At 39.5% G+C, this 21,065-nt stretch overlaps 1 protein-coding gene across 2 annotated transcripts; it reads left to right on the forward strand.

Annotated features, from left to right (window-relative positions):
* Positions 1-856: 856 nt before the first annotated feature.
* Positions 857-19,841, forward strand: LOC131445850 (rhotekin-like). Of its 2 annotated transcripts, XM_058616554.1 has the most exons (13): positions 858-955; positions 2,188-2,387; positions 2,683-2,729; positions 3,428-3,481; positions 3,700-3,817; positions 3,896-4,132; positions 4,232-4,326; positions 4,431-4,537; positions 4,631-4,759; positions 5,904-6,066; positions 11,484-11,582; positions 13,544-13,628; positions 19,280-19,841. In XM_058616554.1, exons 1-13 carry the CDS (start codon positions 938-940, stop codon positions 19,284-19,286), a joined length of 1,359 nt encoding a protein of 452 aa, XP_058472537.1. In that variant the 5' UTR covers positions 858-937; the 3' UTR covers positions 19,287-19,841. The 2 variants fall into 2 exon arrangements, with proteins under 2 accessions (XP_058472538.1, XP_058472537.1); XM_058616555.1 differs by lacking the exons at positions 13,544-13,628; positions 19,280-19,841 and adding an exon at positions 9,735-9,793 and having other exon boundaries at positions 857-955; positions 11,484-11,574.
* Positions 19,842-21,065: the final 1,224 nt, after the last annotated feature.

A 21,065-nucleotide genomic window follows, 5' to 3' on the forward strand; every position in this document is an offset into this window, starting at 1 on the left:
TCACATGGAGACAGTGAGTAAACACACCATGGATTAACAGTGAGAGAGCATCAGGAACACTGGCCTTTACTACACTAAATTATGTTAAACATGTTTTGCACTGCAGGCCAGGTTATAATAATATTTTTTTAAATAATTTGATAATAATATGATCAACACAAGCAAGGACGCACTGAATAAATAAATAAAAATGTGCTTAGGAATTCTTAACTGGAGGACTCCTGTAGTCACCCCTCCCTCTCTCAAGCATACCATAAATATAGTGGCACATGATGGTGAGGCCTCAGCAAAGCAAAGCAACCTTTTCTAAATTCAAACACTACAAATATCTATATAATTTATATTTATTTATTTTTAAAAGAGGTTATAAACATACAAAGTCAATTTCTGCCAATAAGCTCCTCGTTGTTGCACTTTGGACCTTGAATGAACACCTGAAACCACTTTTACTGCTTACATCACCACTTATGCTTTGTAATCCTCTGTTTATGTCTTTGTGCACCACGAGGATTTCCATTGTATGTACAGTTAGGTACCATGCACCATGCCTTCATGAAATCCAATTCCACCTCAGAGAGTGTAATGACCTCTCTGTCCTGGTCACTGAAAGTGCAACAATGCTGTATCCTGTAATCAATATGTGCTTGCTATTAATGAAAAATAAAAACCGTGTGATTCTCTGGCAATCATGTGTAATCATTCAGTGATGTCATTAGAGCTCCTGGAATGAAACACAGTAAGGATTGAGACTCGTCTAATCCCTCATGCGGCAAGCTCTTATAGTGAGGCTTAAGATTGTTTTGATCTCTCGATGTTGAGTAACTGACTGCTCTATCTGCTGGTCCACTCTCAACACTTGTAGTCTGCTGTTGGATTAGTCAGTTTAATCACTGCACGGAGACGGGAGCAGAGCTCTGAGGAACAGTGGAGACAGAACATGAATGAAAACACACAGGTCAGTTCAAGAAGATTGTTTTTTATTTTTTATTTTATTTATTTTTGTATCATGTATGCAATCGGGATTGATGTGAAAATATGTGTTTCAGTATAGAACTTTATGATGGTTTTGTTCTGATTACTTGTACTGAAGCCTTGTGTTGTTTGCATACAGTATATGGTAGGAATATTTACATATAACATGAATGATTTCAATAATGTTTTTCTCTTATATAATCTGATTACAAAGTTGAACATATTTCATGAGAAAACCACATTATGTAATTATCCAGGAATGGAATAATCAACACATGAACAAGGCTTAGGCTCGAAGTATGTGACTGAATTACCCAACAATCACGTGGTCCCTAAACCTGGACTTTCAACATGCACTGTATGTGGCTTCTTAATGCATACTACAGTATAGCATAATGTCCATGGTAATTAACAAAAAATAATAATTAAAAAAAATAAAATCAATACATTTGCTGCATTTTTTCTATCATGGAATTGGCCGGTTTGACTTTTCACAATACAATAGTCAGACACGTTCTGCACTAATTTGCCTTTGTTTCGATGATGTATATTGTGAAATGGGTTTTGAAAGATTGTAATCTTAGAAAAGTGAATAAATTAAATTCTAAAGATGCAGGCACCAAACCATCTGGCCATTTAAATAAAAATGTGGGGAACACGGATTGCACTGGCCTTCAGTGTACTTCACTGAACACATAATAAAACAGTCTGGCCCGGTGAATGATGGGAAAGCTCAAGGGGCAACTTGTTACTGAACAAACTATCAGGAAAACGACTGAACATGTTGAACTTAGATGCAGTTTCATCATCGCTCCATGTCTTTCTTGTTTGTTCTATCACAGACAACATTGAACGTGTATTTGTGGTTTAGCGTCGCTGCTCTGAGAGCTTGGACTGTGTTCAAAGATTAATGAGACGCACATATTTAACTCAGTGTAACCTCCGCCAGTTCTGGCTTCTTTTTATACAACACGTCTGTGTCACTGTGTTCAAACATGCCAGTCCATTCAAGAGTCACTGAAATATGTGACTCTGGGCCAAAGTCGTAAACCCCAACACATCAGCTGATTCAATACTAGTGGCTCCAAGGCTTTACTACAAGCAAAGTAATTGTATTTATGCTTTTACACCACAACCACATCATTCTTACCAACAGTTTAGCAGAAGTAACTAACTATTTTGTTCTCCCCTCACACCCCAATTATTCTTGGGCAGGACAAAGAGGTGATGAAGCGGATTGAGAGGGAGGTGAGGATGCAGGAAGGGGCCAGTAAGCTCCTGGCAGCTTGTTCCCAAAGAGAGCAGGCTCTCGAGGCCTCAAAGAGCCTGCTGACCTGCAATGCCCGCATTCTGGCCTTGCTCAGCCAACTCCAGAAGATGAGGAAGGCTCAGATCCTGCAGAGAGTGGGACGCAGGTCAGATGCCATGTGATGTCGAATATAGCAGTAAGGGGATGATAGTGATACTAGTTAACTGGAGGAGGATATAAAGGGGGCGGTTTGTGGGCCTTGTTATGCCCGCCATCAGCCACTAGAGGTCAGATGAGCTCTTTTTTTTTTATCCTGACGTCCTTCGTTGAACACAGATATCAAAATGTAATATAACGCATACAAAAGCAGAATTTAAACATGTGTTTGTATGCAATCAGAGTATTACAGCTGTAACTCCATCTCACTGTCACTGATAAATGATTTCTGTCTGTTTCTGCAGCTCATCTGAAGATATGGTGCCATGTGTGGGGAAAGTCGCCCTTTCAGGTAGACACAACTTCTAATCATCATTTAATGAAGACACATAAACACATAGAATCAGAATTAGTTCAATTACAATATAGTATATCAAAGAAGTATGCATTTTTGCAAACACCTAATTTCTATTAATGTTTTTGTTTCTGATATTACAAACTGCAATTAAATACTCCCCTCCCCCCAACTTTCACTCAGGAACAAAACTCACTCTTTCACTATCTGTTCTATTTATTGTGATAATCAATAATAATCAGTATCAATCGATTTTGCCTGATTTGAAACTCTTAAATCATGATAAAGTATGTAGTATTTATCATGATTTATTATAAATTATAATAACTATTAGCAGTTTATTATCACTATTATTGGGATGGGGTGAGATTGAGGCAGATTACCCGCTATGGCGCCCCCTAAAGGGTGAAGCCAAAATATGTTATTATTGCTAACTGTAGTATACAGTATTATATACTGTTTGTTTAGGTTAATAATTGTCATCATAGTATATTATTTGTATACTTTAATTGCCATACTATGTGTGGTATGTTAGAATGTATACTATATTTTATGGTTAACAGATTGTTAATCATTCCTTACATATTAGTCAACCATTATAAATATTATAACCCCAATAATATTAACATTAATTAAAATTGTTAAAGTAGGAAAACTGGCTTTCTTCTCTCCTAAATACAATTTGCACTCTGTAGATCTACGAATCCCGCTCATGTGGAAGGACTCGGAGTATTTCAAAAACAAAGGTGGTAAGTTATGACCAATGCAACTGATGTTTCACATGTCTTTGTAAACCAGTCTACGAAAATACAACTAGTGGATCCGAATGACATCTTTTTAATCTCACTATAATGTAAAGAATATTTTGCCAGATCACACGAATGCTCATACAAAGTCGGTTATCTGCACCCTGACTTCCATAAATGACTCTAATTATGATGACTGACTCTGTTATTGTTGCTTGCAGAGCTGCAGCGCTGTGCCGTGTTCTGCCTGCTTCACTGTGGCACAGAGATCTATGACACAGATCTGGTGATGGTGGACAGGACTTTAACCGACGTCTGCTTTGAAGACACGTTCATATTGTACGTCAAAGACACTGCGAGCAGTTCAGAGTTTCACCTTTTGTCTTTTCTAATTGTGTTTTGTGTGTCTGTGAGCAGCAGTGAGGTAGAGCCAGGCTTTGAGCTTCGTGTGGAGCTGTACAGCAGTTGTGTGGTTGAGGACTTCTCCCCGGTGACCGTGGGAACCAGGAGAGCGAGTCGTCTGGGAGGCTACCAGGGATGCTCCTCTGGGAAAAAGATCCGTGCTGCCTTTGAGTCTGCGGCTGTTTGTGGATCCGTGTCCAGTGGAGAAGACGCGGGTTCTGGAAATGTGTCCCCACCTGTTGTGTCAACACTGTGAGGATGACAATTCAATCTGAGTCACACAATAAAGGCACTGACCTTCATTCAAAGGAAGGGAACATTGATTTTGCCTTTATGATTTTCTGTCTGAAGGGGGTCAAAATATAACCTGCTGGCTCACACGACACTGAGAATTGAGCATGTACAGGAAAGTTTCAAGACACATGATTTATCATTGGCAACAGCGGGTGAGTAACAAATCCTCTCCTCTCCTCTCCTCTCCTCTCCTCTCCTCTCCTCTCCTCTCCTCTCCTCTCCTCCCCCTGAATCCCCGCTCTTTTTTCTTTCCCAGAGGACAGTCCATTCTGGTTGCCTTTGTATGGAAATATATGTTGTCGCTTGGTTGCTCAGCCTCTGTGCCTGACTCACCCGGTCCTAAGTGGTCAACTCACGGTCCAGGTGACTAGATTTTCATCCAGTATACGTTTCTCCCTTCCGTGTGACGTTTCCCCCTCACCCTAATGAGTCACTTCCATCCTTGCTCCCCTTCAGCTGGAGGAGAACCTTAATTGCTGGGAGAATGTCCACGGCGTCCTCAGGGGGCAAAGTCTTCTCTGCTATAAGAGTCAAGAAGACCTGGAGTCCGAGGACGCGCCTGTACTTGTAATCCCCATCAAAAAGGTCAGTCGTGAGCACACAGTGCCTCATAGTTAATGAGATGGATGCATTTGTTGTTGTTTTTATTCATGTTGATTGCAATAACATACCATGGCCACAAGGGTGTGCTTGTGAGCTGGTGTAAATGTGTGCAGCTGAAGATTGGAATCGTGTTCGTGCACTTTGAATCCGATTCATCTCTACACTTTGACTTTAAAGTATGAGAGAGTGACGTAACCCCCAAACTAAATGAGACAACAATGCTGGAACATGAAACTTAATACACAATAAATCAATGATGCAGATACAGTGGCTTACCCCTCATAATTCATCTGATTTTATTGTTACTGTTTTGACTTTCATTCTGTATTTTTTATTGTTTTTATTTAAATTGTTTTATTATTATGTGTGGTCAAAATGTTTTTTGAAAATGTTTTATTGTTGTCTTTCTGTAATTATTATTATTTTTTGTAAGGTGACCTTGAGAGTCCTGAAAGGCGCCTATAAATAAAATGCATTATTATTATAAGTATGTTGGCACTTAACGACACTTTCCGTTGTTGTGCTGCAAAAAATATTATACTTTATTATATTATACAGTATTAAAATCAGGTATAATAAATAATGACTTTCTGTATGAAGGCTTTGAAGCACACAACACATACAATCACATTGTCACGGATGAAATTAAACTTTGTTTGTGTGGCACTTTTCATACACATACATTGTAAGAAAAAGTGCTTCACTTAAAACAAGACATAGACATACACAAACTTGTTTTTTATGGCTTAAATATGTCCCCACCATGTTAAACATGTCGTCACAAAGACAAAACCTAATCCCTCACCACATCAGGCCACAATATCACGTATTTGTGCGTTCAGCTTGTCAGAGTTGCATCATGACATGCTTATGATACAAGTTTTTTTTCAAGCCTCATTTCAGTGGAGAACACAGCATTGGCAGCGACTTCCTCGAAGCATGCTTGGAACTTGTGGCGCACTTAATCACATGACCTGACATGTACGTGTGCAGATTACCGATACAAACACGGCCACTTCCCTGTCAGTCTATAGGATGACCCTCTCACCTGTATTTATTATCACGATTATTATGATGATCATGACTTTACTTATACTTCGCACATGTCTTTGTTTTCCTCCGTCAGGACACTGTCGTCTGTGCTTTGGAGGGTGATGCTGTCCGTTTGCAGAGAATACTCATCGCTGCACAGTGTCTGCGAGAGGATGCGTCGTACACACTGATCCCGCCCCTACCTGAGGAGGCACAGCGCTGGATTGAGGCCCTCTGGCAGCACATCTATAACATAAGTGAGGCTGGAATGACTGGCTGTTCCTGTTGTTGTATGTTGTTGATGAAACACAGAGTACTATTATTATTTAGAGTCCTGTATCAACCTGATTAGACGACTTAAGGACAGGTTAGAAGTTTCTATGTGATTTATTCAAAGCTTATTTTCCTTCTGTCAAACCATGGATGAGTTTAAGCCTTGAGCTAAGGAGGTTTTTTTTTTATTTTGGAGCCACCACTAATTAAAATAATTTGAATATTTTTTGATAAGTAGAGGGTGTACACGCCAAACAACTACCACCTTTTTAATTCTCGAGTTAATACGTCGGTTTCACATTACTCGGAACATGTAATTGTGATTCCCATTTAGCTTTCATTTTGAATTGTTGTGGCTCTGTTTTGGAATATACGCTTAAAAAGGCACACACTGACCCACTGTGAACCCAAAGCTATCCACGTGTCGATCCCTGACTATGATAAATGACATCATTTACCACTAGACGCCGATGGAATCATCTCCTTTTTGTTCTCTCTCGTCAACTGTTTCATCCTCTTCATCCACCGTGCATCCACTACCACACACTTGTCTTATCTAATTAAACCACACAAATGTTTGCCATGCATAAAAACACACAGCTTAGCACGTAAAAACACACATACCAGGATTCCCTGCATACTCTTACTCTTACTCATCAAGTCTACTTGTCCAATGTCTCACAATGCCACCACTGTCCCTTGTACCTCAGCGTGACAGTTTTCCCTTAGATACTGTACGTGTCTCACTACTGGTGAGGTGTAAAAAAAACAGAACAGAAAATACGCTCCTCACAAATGGCACTGCAGTTTAATTGTGTGGGAACGTAACTTTTAGGAGATTAGGTTTGTCAGTCAGTTTGTCTTTCTGTTTGCCCGTCATGCGCACGCTGACACACAGTCGTGTGGTATTAACACGATAAACACCAGCAGTTCCCTTTGTGTCACAGTGTGTATTATGTTGCAGTACCCTGAAACCCTGAGCTGTCAAACTAAAGACATGCGGCGTTCTGTGATGCAGCAGAGTTATATCAGTTCCAAACAAAGTCAACAGGAGCTGTTCTTCAAACTCTGATGATAATAACATCGTAACGACAGCATAATCTCTGCTTTGTGCGGACTCGTCCTATGATGGACTGACCGTTCAGTCACTGTAGCAATTTTTAAAAAGTTAACTGGTGACGTTTGAGTCCTTTACACCCACACACATATAGAAACAGGTACATACATTCATACCAGTAGGTCGTGTCCATGCATCATCATGAGGCGATGTGGCAGTTGTTCTTTTTCAAAGTCTACAACAGTGAATTGGCCAGGTATTACTTTTTTGTATCCACTGGAAAATTATGACAAATCTTGTCACAAAATGGCCAAAGTTCTATAGAATAATTACATTTAAAAAAGCATATCACTTGGTGTAGTTATGGTTAACACTCTTGCCTTTGCTGCATGGAGTTTGCATGTTCTCCCCGTGTGTGTGTGGGTTTTCTCCGGATTCTCCGGCTTCCTCCCACGGTCCAAAAACATGCAATATGGGTAATTAGGGAAATTGGACGCTCTAAATCAGAGGTGTCAAACTGGCGGCCCATGGGCCACATGTGGCCTCCCCCCAATCGATTACATGCGGCCCGCCTTTCATCTTACTATGAAAACATGGCCCACAATCTTCCTTTAAACACAGCGTGAGGTGATAGACTATAGACAGAATAAAATACTAAAGCTCAACATGTAATTACATATATAAGCTTTTTTGGTGTTTTAATTTACAGTTGTCCACATTTTTATTTGCTTGATTTTCGATTTATTTTGCATCACAAATATGTCGTGACTGTGAGATATACAGATATACAGCATTCCATATCAAAACAAGCACTTTTACTTGTTATTCTGTGAAATGTCATCACAAAAATCTTTATTGTGATATCATGATGGAATATTGTGTAATAATTTTAAGCTTGTATTGCCCACACACTACTGAACAGTTGTTTTTCCCCCTAAGTTTTTTTTTTTATCTAGGCCGGCCCCCTCTTGACCAGACTAGATGCTCATTGGCCCCCAGGTACTTTGAGTTTGACACCTCTGATTAATTGACCGTAGGTCTGAGAGTGGATGGTTGTTGGTCTCTGTATGTGGCCCTGTGATAGTGTACGATCCCGCCAACCTCATGTGGACGATAAAATGGTAGAAGATGGATGGACTTTACTCATGAGATATTTGTCATAATAATAGAATAAATTGAAACAGAAAAAAATAGCACATTATTTAAAAGCACAGTACACACATTTTAAACACAAAGGAATCGTTAGGTTGGACCTATTTAACTTTCTTTCAGATTTGAACTAGTAAAGCTCCCCAGAGATTTTTATTTTATTCTCATCTGTAATACTCAGAAATTATACCATTTAATCAAAGTATACAAGGTAAACAAGGTCGGAAAAATCCTCTATTAATCAAACGATGTAAACCAATGTTTCCCAAACATTTCCCGCCATGTATCCCCCTAATCCCACATACTTAAAACAAAACAACAATCAGACCGAATCAGCGCGTATTAAAACCTTTTTTATATGCCTCCTCACGGAATAGCCATCAAATGTTACCAAACCAGATTAAAAGACATCTAGCCAGTGTCTATGCAACATGTCATCATAAGTCATGACAAACGTAGTAGCATCCACACAAGCTACATTTTTTTCTGAGGAGTGGAGTCTGAATTGACACACACACACACACACAAAGAAGAAGAAGAAGAAGAGAGACACAACCAAGTGAAGTCTCTGTTTGGTTGTGTCGAGTTGTTCAACCGCTCTAATTCTTGAAAGTTTCTTTATTTGTCTTGAACTCATTGTCCGCCCTTTAAATAATTGTATAGTAATGTTCGAGTCGTTACACCGCTGAGCTATGTTTGATTACGTACCCTTTTATAATTGTCCTACATTCCATCGCCCTGTATCACCCGACTGGCACGCAGAAATGAGTCAAGTGTATCAACCACCGATGACAGGTATGACTCTTAAGAATATATAAAGGTCCATTGTCTAAAATGTAGTTTCAATTAATTATTATAATTACACTTTATTTTAAAGGTGTACAATCGCCAGTTTGTATGGATTGTTGTTTTTCATTACCCCAGATATAAGCTTTTAATATTTACACCAGGAGCTATGTCAGTACGACAATGGACAAAGTAAGCATCTTTGTGAATTTTGAGGAAGGGAGGGGTGAGGTGAGGTGAGGGACATTCAGCTGTGACATGCAAAATCAAAGTTTTACCTCCGGTACCATTAGAAAAGGGTGAGGGACGTGCTGAGATAGAAGATTTTCTGTTATTATGGCAGAATTATGTGTTCATATTTGAATGCAGTCAACAATACCACATGGTTGGTTGTGTTGTGTCGTGCAGCCGGTTTGTCATAAGCTCATAGAGTCCCTACAGTTTTGGGTTATTTTGCCTTCATGGTCATAAAGGTAATTCATTTTGACATAATGTCAGATGTTTTTGTGCTGTTACACACGTCATGAATGAATCGAAGCCTGTTCGGTAATTAGCTGTTATCGAACACACCTAAAACCATAAATAATAACAGCTCATACCAAGCCTTTGTCTCGGATTTACGAGAGGAAATGTTGACTTTCTTTCTTTCTTCTTTCACAGAAATGATTAAGGCAACCTTAAAGTTTTGTGAACATCTTCTCGCAAACCTTCCCAACTGAGTGAGTGAGAGAAAGAAAGAGACAACAGACATTTTGCACGTCTGACAGAGACGCACCTTTTTGTCCCTGCACTGGGAGTGTGTCTCTATATCTAAAAATATCTTATTAATCACATAATAGTTGAGAGCTGGGGCATACTTATATATCTGTGAACTTTCGAATCGTGTCTGTGCACGTGTGCTTTTATTTTAGAGACAAAACAATGAGTAGAAACGATGTTACTAACATTTCTCTGGCATTCACGAATGCACATTGACATTTGAAAATGTGCGTTAGATCATTCCTGCTACTTTTAGTCTTATGTTATTCTACATACCTCAGTCCTAGTCCTTACGTTGCAGTTTTTATTTTATTTTAATTCCTGCGGTGCATGGGACTTTAGCCCTGATAGGTTATAGATTTTACAGGCTACGTCAGGGCAAAAATCTAAAAATCAATATACAAACCAGGTTGTGCATCAACAGGCAAGTGCTAGCTGACACACACCTGAGAGAACAATACACACAAAGGTAACAAAGACAATCTGGAAGCAGGGCTATATTTACACAGGGAGTGGGGAACAGGAGAGGAACCAAAACAAAGCAGGAACGGCAAAACGACCACACATAATTAAAAAAAATTGTTCTGGCGCTGACAGAACACAACACAAGTAAATAATTAAGCCAATAATGAGCATGTAAAAACATTCAGACAGGCATGTGGTGACAGGTGTGACACCATCAGTATCAGTTTAGACACAGAATTGCAGGCTTGCCAATTTTGAGATACTATTAGCTTTCAAAACTCTGGCACATAATGTGTTATGTAAGCAATGTTCAGCTGTAGTGTGTAACTTTTGGTGTTGTTTGTATTATTTTGCTCATGTCTAAACTTAATGAACAAAGGGGAGGTAATATTATGCTACATAATATTAAGAATTAATTCCTGTATAGAGTTTGCATGTTCTCCTTGTGTGTAAGAGGCTTTTCTCTGGGTCATCCAGTTTCCTCCCACAGTCCAAAAACATACAATGAGAGGGTAACTCTAAATTGACCATAGGTGTGAGTATGAGTGTAGATCGGCGACCTGTCCAGGTTGTACCCCACCTTTCGTCCTAAGTCAGCTAGAAATGAATGACATGATCGTGTTTTATTGGAAAAAAACCTAAACACTAACAATAGAAAAATGTTTACTGACATAAATCCAGTGAGAAATAATTGCCCCCTGCTGACCATTCAATACATTTTCACTCCGAAGAAGCAAAAGACAACCTACAGTCGCAACTTTAGGGAGCATTTGTGTGTATACAGCAGCAGCACAGAAGTGGGGGAGTGGCAAAAAGCATTTATCCCCTCACCGTTAAATCACTGGGGTTTTTGGAGCAGTAGATATCACTTCTAAAACCTCTCCTGGGCGGTGCTTTGTGTTTTTAGTCAATCTGATTTCACCTGTCTCACTTTATTTACGCCCTGGTTGTTGGTAGCAGACCAGAACGATGTCTTAAAGTACAACAAATCTCTTTGTTATAACAGTGTGCAAGTGTGGGGAATGTGGCTGGGTGACATGGGATCTGATCACCACTATACTGAGAAACACAAAGACTGGGCTTAATCTGTGTTTTGTAGTCTGGTTTGTAAACTGAAACAAAGCTTTATTTTCTGTATAAAAGTTTTGAAATCTTTGAAATCCCCTCTCATACGGTTTGTTGCAGGCCAGTGGAAGCAGTGTTGTCACCACCTGATGAAGATTGAAATGCCGAGCCCCAGGAAATGCACAGCAGTGAAGCAGGGATCGCTATACCATGAAATAGGTAAGAGTGTAACACCATGCAGCAGAGTGACACCTGAATCACATCCTCACAGGGAAACCACTTGTCCCAGTGATGGGAACATCACCAGGGGTTTTGCTGGGCTACATTTAGTAGTGTCTTAGTTCATGGGGCCGGTTCTGCTGATGGACCGACGAAGGCGGGTCTGAGCATTGGTCCCACAGACCGCCAAGGCTGAATCGAAATGAGATGCACTGGGGATTTGCCTGTTGGCCTGCTGTCACCTAGCAACAGAGCCAAACTGAACGTAGTACAGATCATTGCGATAAGATCATCATTTATCAGTCACACAATGGGGAAATATGCAGCAGCGCAATAGTAAAAATAATACATAATATGACTAAACATAATAAACAAAAACTGTAATATGAGAACTAATAGAAACACAATACTGCGTCCAATGTCAACAGTGTTTTAACCTGAAATATGTACAATATGGCGTCTAGGATATTGCACTGATATACAACTTTGCTCTGCTGGCTACCCAACTGAGGTGAAGTCTTGTATTTATACTTAAAATTTGTCCTTCTTTCTTTACAAGAGAGACGTGATGCAACCTTCTCAAATGATCCCATATGTTCAGTGGTGTGATGTGATGTGTCAGGCGAGTGCGTCTCGCTCAACATCAACATGTGGATTATAGGTGACAGGGATTGAACTTCTGGTTGCCTGGTGAGGAGGTGTTGACCCACAGCTGTACACTAAATAATTAATTACATAAATAAATATGAGATTGAGCAGATTAGTTGGCTTTTTGGGCTCTTAAATTAAAATGAATGGCTACCGTGGATACAAACTTGAACAACAAACAGTTATGGGGGATTACAGAGTTGATTGCTTTTCTGTGGATGTGCCACTATGAGTGACCCCATTCATGCGCAGTCATGTGATCTGTTGTAATAAAATAAAACATTACAGGCAATGAACCTTTCCCTGAAACAAAAACAAATATATTTAAAGCTATTTCAAAGAGACGAATGATGAATGTATCAAAAAACCTGATCAAGTTCCACTTTAATATCTGTCACTCTAAAAAGTGATGGCACATGAAATGTGATGCCTCATTTGTGCCGGCTTTGTCTGCATCTGCATGAAGCTGCAGTGATGTCTGGCACGCAAGTAGACAGACGGGTTTGAGCAAATCACAAGATCTAGTGGAGATAAATAAAACTTCCCAACAATGACCTATTCACGACACTATTGACGTGAACACGTCTATGCAATAACATGTCAATCATTCTGTGTACAGACTGATATAGATTTACCCCCCCACCTGTGGAGGTGTTCAAAAAGTGTATTCCAAAATAAAACAACAAACAAAACAAAAGAAACAAAAGAAACAAAGAAACCATACCAGGAAGTAAGTAGAAATCCTTACTGGAAATCCCTAATTGTTAATGCTGAGATTAAAATAACTAAGGGATTTTTTTAAACAAATATTTGATCAGTATGAGGAAGTATTAGGGCCACATTGAGAACATTTTTTTTTGCAGACTGAGAATAAAGTCTTAATTTACGAGATTAAAGGCATTAAAATAAAGTCTTAATTATTAAATATTAAAGTCGTAATATTCTAACCGGTTGTTTTAGAAGAGGAGAGCAATAGGCGATTTCCTCCCAGTCTACCTGGTTCTTTCTGTGGAAAATGCATACTTTTTAAAGTCCTGATTCTTATATCTCCTTGGTTGTGAAACCTATTCTAAAGTACAATTTCACAAAACCCTCCTCTTCTAAAACAACAGGTTAGAATATTATGACTTTATTCTCGCAAATTTACGACTTTATTCCCATAAATTTACGACTTTAATCTCGTACATTTCAATTCAATTCAATGTGGGCTTAATCCTCCAGTGTAGATCCGTAATGTGATATTGAAAGAATTAGATTGTTGTGATTAAAGTCTCGTTTCCATTTGTCTATTTTCTATCTCTACTTTTTTGAAGTTACTCCTTCGACCAGAGACGGTCTTGTGGTTCCGGATTTATCTGTAGAGATCCGCACTTTACTCTCTTCCTACTACAAAGAAAGGTAGGTGTTCTGTCTCTGACAAAGTGCATTTCTTTTACCTTTTGTATTTTTTACCTTTGCATACATTTGGCAGTATAATGCTTATCATAACATACATCCAGTCTATTAAATGCGTGCCACATGCGGCCCATAACCAACTTCATACTGGCCCAGCCTGTGGTTCTACCAGAAACACTGAGAAATAATTAGAGAAACACTTTTCCCTGTCTCCTACATACATTCCTACTGTAGTTTAATAGGTTTGATAGCAGTGTTAGTTCTTTTGTATTCTCATAAAGACACTTTGAGATGTCCGTGGGTCGTATAGGAACTTCTTTCAAAGATAAACAAATGCTAATATTGTGCACCTTTTTGATTTCATGCACTTTACGTTTCACGTGAGATGACAAAACACATTTATTATGTGCACTTTTTGCGGTGTGCGAAGGACAGGTATGACCAAAATCATTTTATTGCTAGTTCTATTATATTTTTAATGCACTTTTTGATGTACTTTTTAAACTTGTCGTCACCCGCTGCTTACTGGCTGCATAAAATGCAATTTCTTGGTTTGAAAACGTGGACCAATTGAGTTTGGAATTGAATAGTCCTGACATTCATGATGACAGGGATGGCTACTTACTCTCCCTCGTTGTCTTATACAACCGTGAAGTCAAATACAACCGAGAAAGTGAACAGCATAAACGGAGGAGGAGATATTAGAGGGAAGAGGGAGTGACACACAATCAGTGACGTTCTAAATGAACTGAATATTTGCTGTCACCGTGTGTGTGTGTGTGTGCGTGTGTTCACCTGTGTCTAATCAGATGATTTGAATCAGCTGTGTAGCACCTGCACTTAGTGGTTGCTTTACCTTGTGAGACACAGAGCAGGTCCATTACAAGTACACAGAGGGCACCACCTGTTGAAGCTACTCATTGTGAAGCAAAGACTGTGGTTCTCATTGCTGAGACTGGTTTTATGAAGATAAAGTCAGAAATGGCATGGAGAAGCTGGATGGTTCTCCTCTCACTTAGAGAGTCGCAGCTCAAATTCTGTAAGTCACTCTGCTTTGGTGAAATGTGAAAAATCATGTATGAGGAGTGACATTTGTGATTTAAAGAGTTGAACAACCTCATCCACTCTCGCTCTCAACCTCCCATTTGATACACAGGCTGAAAATTCCCTCATTTTATTTAATTTAATATTGCAAAATTCTGAATGAATGAATTAAGCTGGACAATTTGAATTTTCTATGTTTATGTATGTGGAACTAATAACAAGCTGAAAGTGTGTGCCTTTGAAGATGTTTTCAATTCATTTTAATAGGGGAAAATGTGCCTAATCGTTCTAATTGAGATGAACTTTTTGACGTCCAAAGTGTGAAGAACTAATTAATGCACAATTACCGCCCTAACAATTACCCCAGGAGGTTTTGTCATCATGTTCATCTTTGGGGTCAGTCTGGTTTTTTACAATTAAACTGTAATTATATATTTAGTCAGAAGTTCCTGTTCTGCCAGTTCCTTCATGATCATGGAAAGAGCGATAACGAACAGTGACATCAGTCACAGACTGTTCTTATATACACCTATTGAGGTCATCAACGACATAATCTAAATGGATGAGGTCAAAGCTAGGTAAGGTAAATACTGCATGATTCACTCATAATAGTCCATTTATATAACGTGGGCCATGTCATCAAACAGCAACGGATAATTTGACTTCTGGCAAACACTGAAGTTATACAAGTTTAAGTCAGTGCTTTATATAACGTGTTGTCAAATGCCACAGATATTTGTCAGGATTGCGGTGGTTTGTGTACAAAGAAAGGCCAGAGGTTGGTCCAAAGATGTCCTGGAGAACAGGTTAGGTTGATAGTTGATATATGTGAAGTAACAAACTGAAGAAGTCTGTCTCCAGCTTTTACAATGGTGTCTTTGTACAACTTTAGATGCTTTGTTGTGCGTGTGCATTGCTGGCAGTCACAAATGTGTCTTTATGCATATATCATAGTGGCAGTAGGTTGGTAGTTATTTTCCTTCTACTTATTATTAATATAATGATATATAATGATGATGCTTATTAAAAAATATTATAGAAATTAGCCTTTTAATTAGCTAACTGATTAATATTAGTCCCTCAGGGCTCAGTTTTAGGCCCTCTTCTCTTCTCTCTCTATCTGCTCCCACTTGGCCCTATATCAGGACTCTGACCTTAATGTTGGACTGGGACTGTCGTAAGATCAAATTTCCTTCACTTGAGGAAGCTGGCCAAAATAAAGCCGCACTTTGAAACAGTAATCCACACCTTGCAGTAGGTGTTTTTTAACTGGCACGCGTAAATATGTGCACATTTCCCCATTTTACCTTCACTCCACTAGCTGCCCATACATTTTAGGATTTGTTTTTAAATTTTAATCCCATAATGGCCTTGTCCTGCCCCATCTCTCTGAGCTGCTATACCTCCACAAACCTTCCTGCTCACTCAGGTCAGCTGGTTAGCTGTTGTGGCCCCTGAACAGTGGAATGATCTGTCTTTGCACATTAGACAGGCCTCTTTCCTTTTGTTTTTAAATTTCTTTCATAAAAATCATCTCTTTTTTTATTGGCCTTTGTTGTTGATTTTTTTATTTTTTTATTGTGCATTATTCTATGGCTATTACTTTTACCCATGTTTTATGTCTTTAGTTGTTACTTTTTTAGATGTATTTTATTGCCTTGTGTGAGCTTTTATGTCTTTTATACGTGAATAAACAAAAAAAGTTGTTGTTCCTGGAATCTGGTGGAGCCACTCTCCCAGTTTGGATGTTCAGCTCCTATTGTTCCTATCACCACTGGGACCACAGTTGCCTTTACTCCCCCACTCCCCCACATGTTCTTCTCTCTCAGCCCTTGATATTTCTCAATCTTCTCGTTTACCTTCTTCTTAAGGTTGCTGTCACTTGGGATTGTCACATCTATCACTTTGCCCTCTTCTGCTGCTTATTAACAACCATTATGTCTTATTATTTATTATTACTTAGTACTCTCTGGCATGCATTAGCAGGTTGTCATTGAGGGCCATCTTCCTGATCTATTCTTCGCTGTTAGTCGTTTCATCCTGGATAGTGGCGTTGACACTCGCTAGGCTTCGGCCTCCTTCCTTCCGCTTGTACAACCTCAGTGTGCTGGACATACTGTTAGGTGAAACCCTCCATGCATGGTGAGGAGCTTCCTTGTCTTGATGTCAGTGGCCTCTATCTCTTCCTTTGGCAGGCAGTTTTGCCTGCAGGGTATCTTATTACTGGCAGGGCATAGGTTTTGATGGGTTGGATCTTGTTCTGACCATTCAGCTGACTCTTGAGGACCTGTCTTACTCATTGTAGGTACTTGGTTGTGGCAGCTCTCCTTGCAGCCTCTTCATGGTTCCCTGTCATGAACATCTGCTATGTTGCCTTCCAGTAGTTCCACTTCCTCAGTACAATATCTTCACTTCAGACCCTGGTGAGGTGCATCAGTGAGCCGCTGACACACTTGAAATCATCCATATAGAGACGGTGACTGATTGTTGTCCCACTTTGGATGGATATATATATATATATATATCAATAGTCAACAAATACCTCAAGCATTTATGAACATTATTGTGATGTGCAAACTAATGTAATGTGTTGCTTTCTCTTTTAACCACTGCATTTTTTGTAGGTGTTTCTCTGGTTGCACCTCATTAATGAATGCATTTTCTACACATGTTAGTGTCAGTAAACACTGGTAAAAATAACCTGAACAGACAGACAGATCAGAGGTTTCATTGAGCCTTATTTGAAAATAATCCAAGTATCATCCACCTAACACTGAAACTACCACACCAGTATATTATGTGATTAAATGCGTTGTCAAAACAACCCGTGGCCAAATATGTATCTCTCTGGCACAAAATGTTATGATCTGATAGGTACAGTGTAAGTCACACCATAAAACTGTATCAGGTAAACAAAGCCAACGCTCAAGTCTGTGTGTCAGGTCACCATAATCCTCCATATGAACGCAGCAGCATCTGCATTCATTAAGAGATTATTCTGAGAAGATTAGTTGACATAAAGTTAACCCACCTGTCGAGTAGAAACAGGGCCGGCATGACTTTGCAGCCCTATCTGGGCTTTCATTTGTCTCCACCGTGCACTCTGGTCTTGGAATCGCTCTTCATCAGCCTTTTTCTTGGCAGTAGCTTTCCCAAAAAACGTCTTTCAATTGCACCTGTTGTTGGCACCTTTTCTGTCGTAACGTTACTGCAACTGTCTCGTTGAATTTTTAGCAAGCTCTGGCGTTGTCTTCTTCTAAACATGCTTGAGTGCACAGCGAGGGGTAAACACCATTTTTTTAGGTTGTGATTTTTGTTGTGATCTCAACAATCTCATTGTATGACGTCAACAGTCTCTTTATCTGCTGGTATTGTCCATTGGGTTTAGTGTTTTTCCACTGATGCTCCACCCTCCTCCATTGTCCCATGACTGAACCAAAAAGCAGATGAGTCACCGCTAATTTTCAAACTCAAGAATTCAAGAATTAGACACATCAGTGCTCCATTGTTTGCGTCATGGCAAGTAGAGAGATGATATACGTACTGACAGCATTTTTTTTTATATATTGGGTATTTATTTGTTGATGAGAATGTTTTAAATGTTTAAGCAGCCCTGTGATGCCACATAACTACTTTATCAATGAATAATTGAGGATCATTGATAACTCAAGAATAAAGTCTTATCAAGGTGGTTTATTGTTTTTGTCATAAGTTTTTGTCACCTCGCAAACTAAATGTGCAAATCTTTCCCCAGTGGTAGGTGAAAAAAAGTGTCATGTCGTACACGATCGGGGAAATGGTTTGAACATGTTCAGGTTGTTTGGGCCCATATCCTCATACCAAGAAAGGCTTTGATAAGAAATTGGCAATGTGTCAGTGTGAGCTGTTTTTCTGACGGACACATGAAGTGTTGCCGTTGTTATGGCCTGGAATGGTGTGTGTGTGTGTTCCAGTGCGTCCAATTAATTTCACACGGCTGATGAAATTGTCCCTGTATAGCTGTCTGTACATTAGCATCCATACATTTACATTTTCTGCCATATGCAGTCACTTTAAGAGAGAGCATTGTTGATGTCTATTTTGCATTTTAAAGTGGAAGCTAGTGATGTAAAAACAGGGACTTCAAATCGATGCATGAACTAAAAAAGGAAGAATGAGGAAATAGCAGAGAGAGGGATAGAATGTGCAGAGAGTTATGAACGAGTCCTCCATTTGTTGCATATCACCAACTCTTACGTAGGTGGAAATCAAGTGGTTATGATAAAGGTTAGGGATACTGTTTTGGTTAGGCTGTGCAAATGACCAGAAATGAATGCATTGTCCTAACAAGAAAAACTGAGCACAATAAAACTCTCCAACTCTGGTCTACGGCTTCTTCACAGAGGTCTCTCTTACTTTGTCACATGCTACCATGAACCATCCAGGATTTTGACTCAAAGGTCCCGCAAATGCGTCACTAGATATTGTTTACATAAGTCATTTGATTTGAAACATAACTTTCAAACATTTAAACACACGAAAATATATGCACAGAATGTATGAATGTTAATATTTTCTGTGGTTTGCATAAATAGGATGCATTAAAACCTTGTACGGTTTTATTTCCACAGTTATTGATGACCCTTCCACGGTTGCACTGGAGTGTGAGAACCTTTTCCATGTGGTTACGATGCCTGGGTGAGGAAACGAGCACGGGCACGATAAATGGTGCCGTTTCAAAAACGTTCTGTAACATCAGTTATTTTTCACTGTTAACTGTTCATACCCATGCATGCCCTAGTATGTGTTTAAAAGACGAATGAAATGTGAAGAATATCTAACAAAAACTCATAGCATGTACACTGTAATATGCAAATGACTCAGCTCTACCACCTGTATAGAGATGTGATTGTGTGCCCGACACACAAACACCCAAAGTTTCACGCGACTGATTAAATTACCAAAATAAACAACATGATTTGATCTTTGCCAACAGAGAGAAACGTGTTTGGTGCTTCTTTCATTATGAAACCGGCAATTAAGCACTGGTAAAGTTAGCACATCTTACATAGAAGCGAGCAGAGGCATTTCCGTTTCCACGGGCTTCAGGCCATGTCATATCAACCGTGATAGGTCTCAGTGATGCATCAGTGCGTATGATTGGAGCCCATTGAAATGAATTGTAATGTGATTTTTAATCAACACTCAGGCTTCTGAATGTCACAGTGATATTCAGGCTGCTGACTGAATAATAATATTAAGACTTAGACCGGAAAAATAAACAATTTTTTCTCTCTTTTTTCGTGTGGCCTAAGGAGGGCGGTGCACTATCGCCCTGATCAGTTCCATTATGATGTCCACAGTATATTGTGTGATAGAAATGTTACGTAGCTGTGTCAAGTTACCACCCGTGTTCTTGTATACATGTTTTTATTGGCGATCACTCACTGGCTCTGGCTTGGACTTGAGACATCAAACTATATGACAGTGAAGCATCCCTCTTTGGCAGAAGCGAACAGTACATTTGCATATAGAGCAGCCACAGTGCCACTGATGACACCACCCCTGATTTGCCTTTATTTCTACAGTATCAAGTTAGATAAGCCTAACGAATAGATCATCTGACACCCAGCAATTATCTTGTCTGTAGTGAAACCACAGATGCAGTTTGGCCTTCTTGCATCTCTGTGGGTTCATGCTGACATGATGATGGCCACGAACCATCCATAGATTGTGTAAAGAGGCCAACCATCATGTAGTCGCACCTGCTGTAAAATATTTCAACCTGACAAAGTACATTTAATTGTATGAATTCACTCCCTCACTCGTCTTCTACCGCTTTATCCTCCACATGATTGTTGCAGCAGGCGCTGGTGCCAATCTCAGCTGACATAAGGCGAAAGGCGGGGTACACAATGGACAGGTGGCCAGTCCATCACAGGGACACATAGAGACAGACAACTGTTCACTCGCACACTCACAGTCAATTTAAAGTGTTCAATTGACCTAATCCCCAAATCTGCATGTTTTTGGGAGGAAACCAGAGATCCCGGAGAAAACCCACGCACACACGGGGAGAACATACAAACTCCTGAGTAAAATAAAATATAAAACAAGGGAACGTATTTTTAAAAAACAAAAGAGCACGGCATGTCAGAGTGAGAGGGAGCGGTTTGAACCAAGGCCCTCTATATTCTTTGTTAAAGATCCGGTGTGTAAGGATTTGTGACGTCTGATGGCGAGATCGCAGAATGCGACAAACGCATCGCTCCCTTTCAAAAGGGCATCAGGGAACAATAGTGACCTTCACATTACCAGAAAGGATGTAAACACTTTCCATTTATCTGCTAAGATAGCCACGTACCTCTGTACCAAGTACATATAGAAGACGTATTATGAGGCTACAAACCCAAATAT

The sequence above is a fragment of the Solea solea genome, chromosome 19 (genome assembly GCF_958295425.1).
Source record: "Solea solea chromosome 19, fSolSol10.1, whole genome shotgun sequence".
NCBI lineage: Eukaryota > Metazoa > Chordata > Actinopteri > Pleuronectiformes > Soleidae > Solea > Solea solea.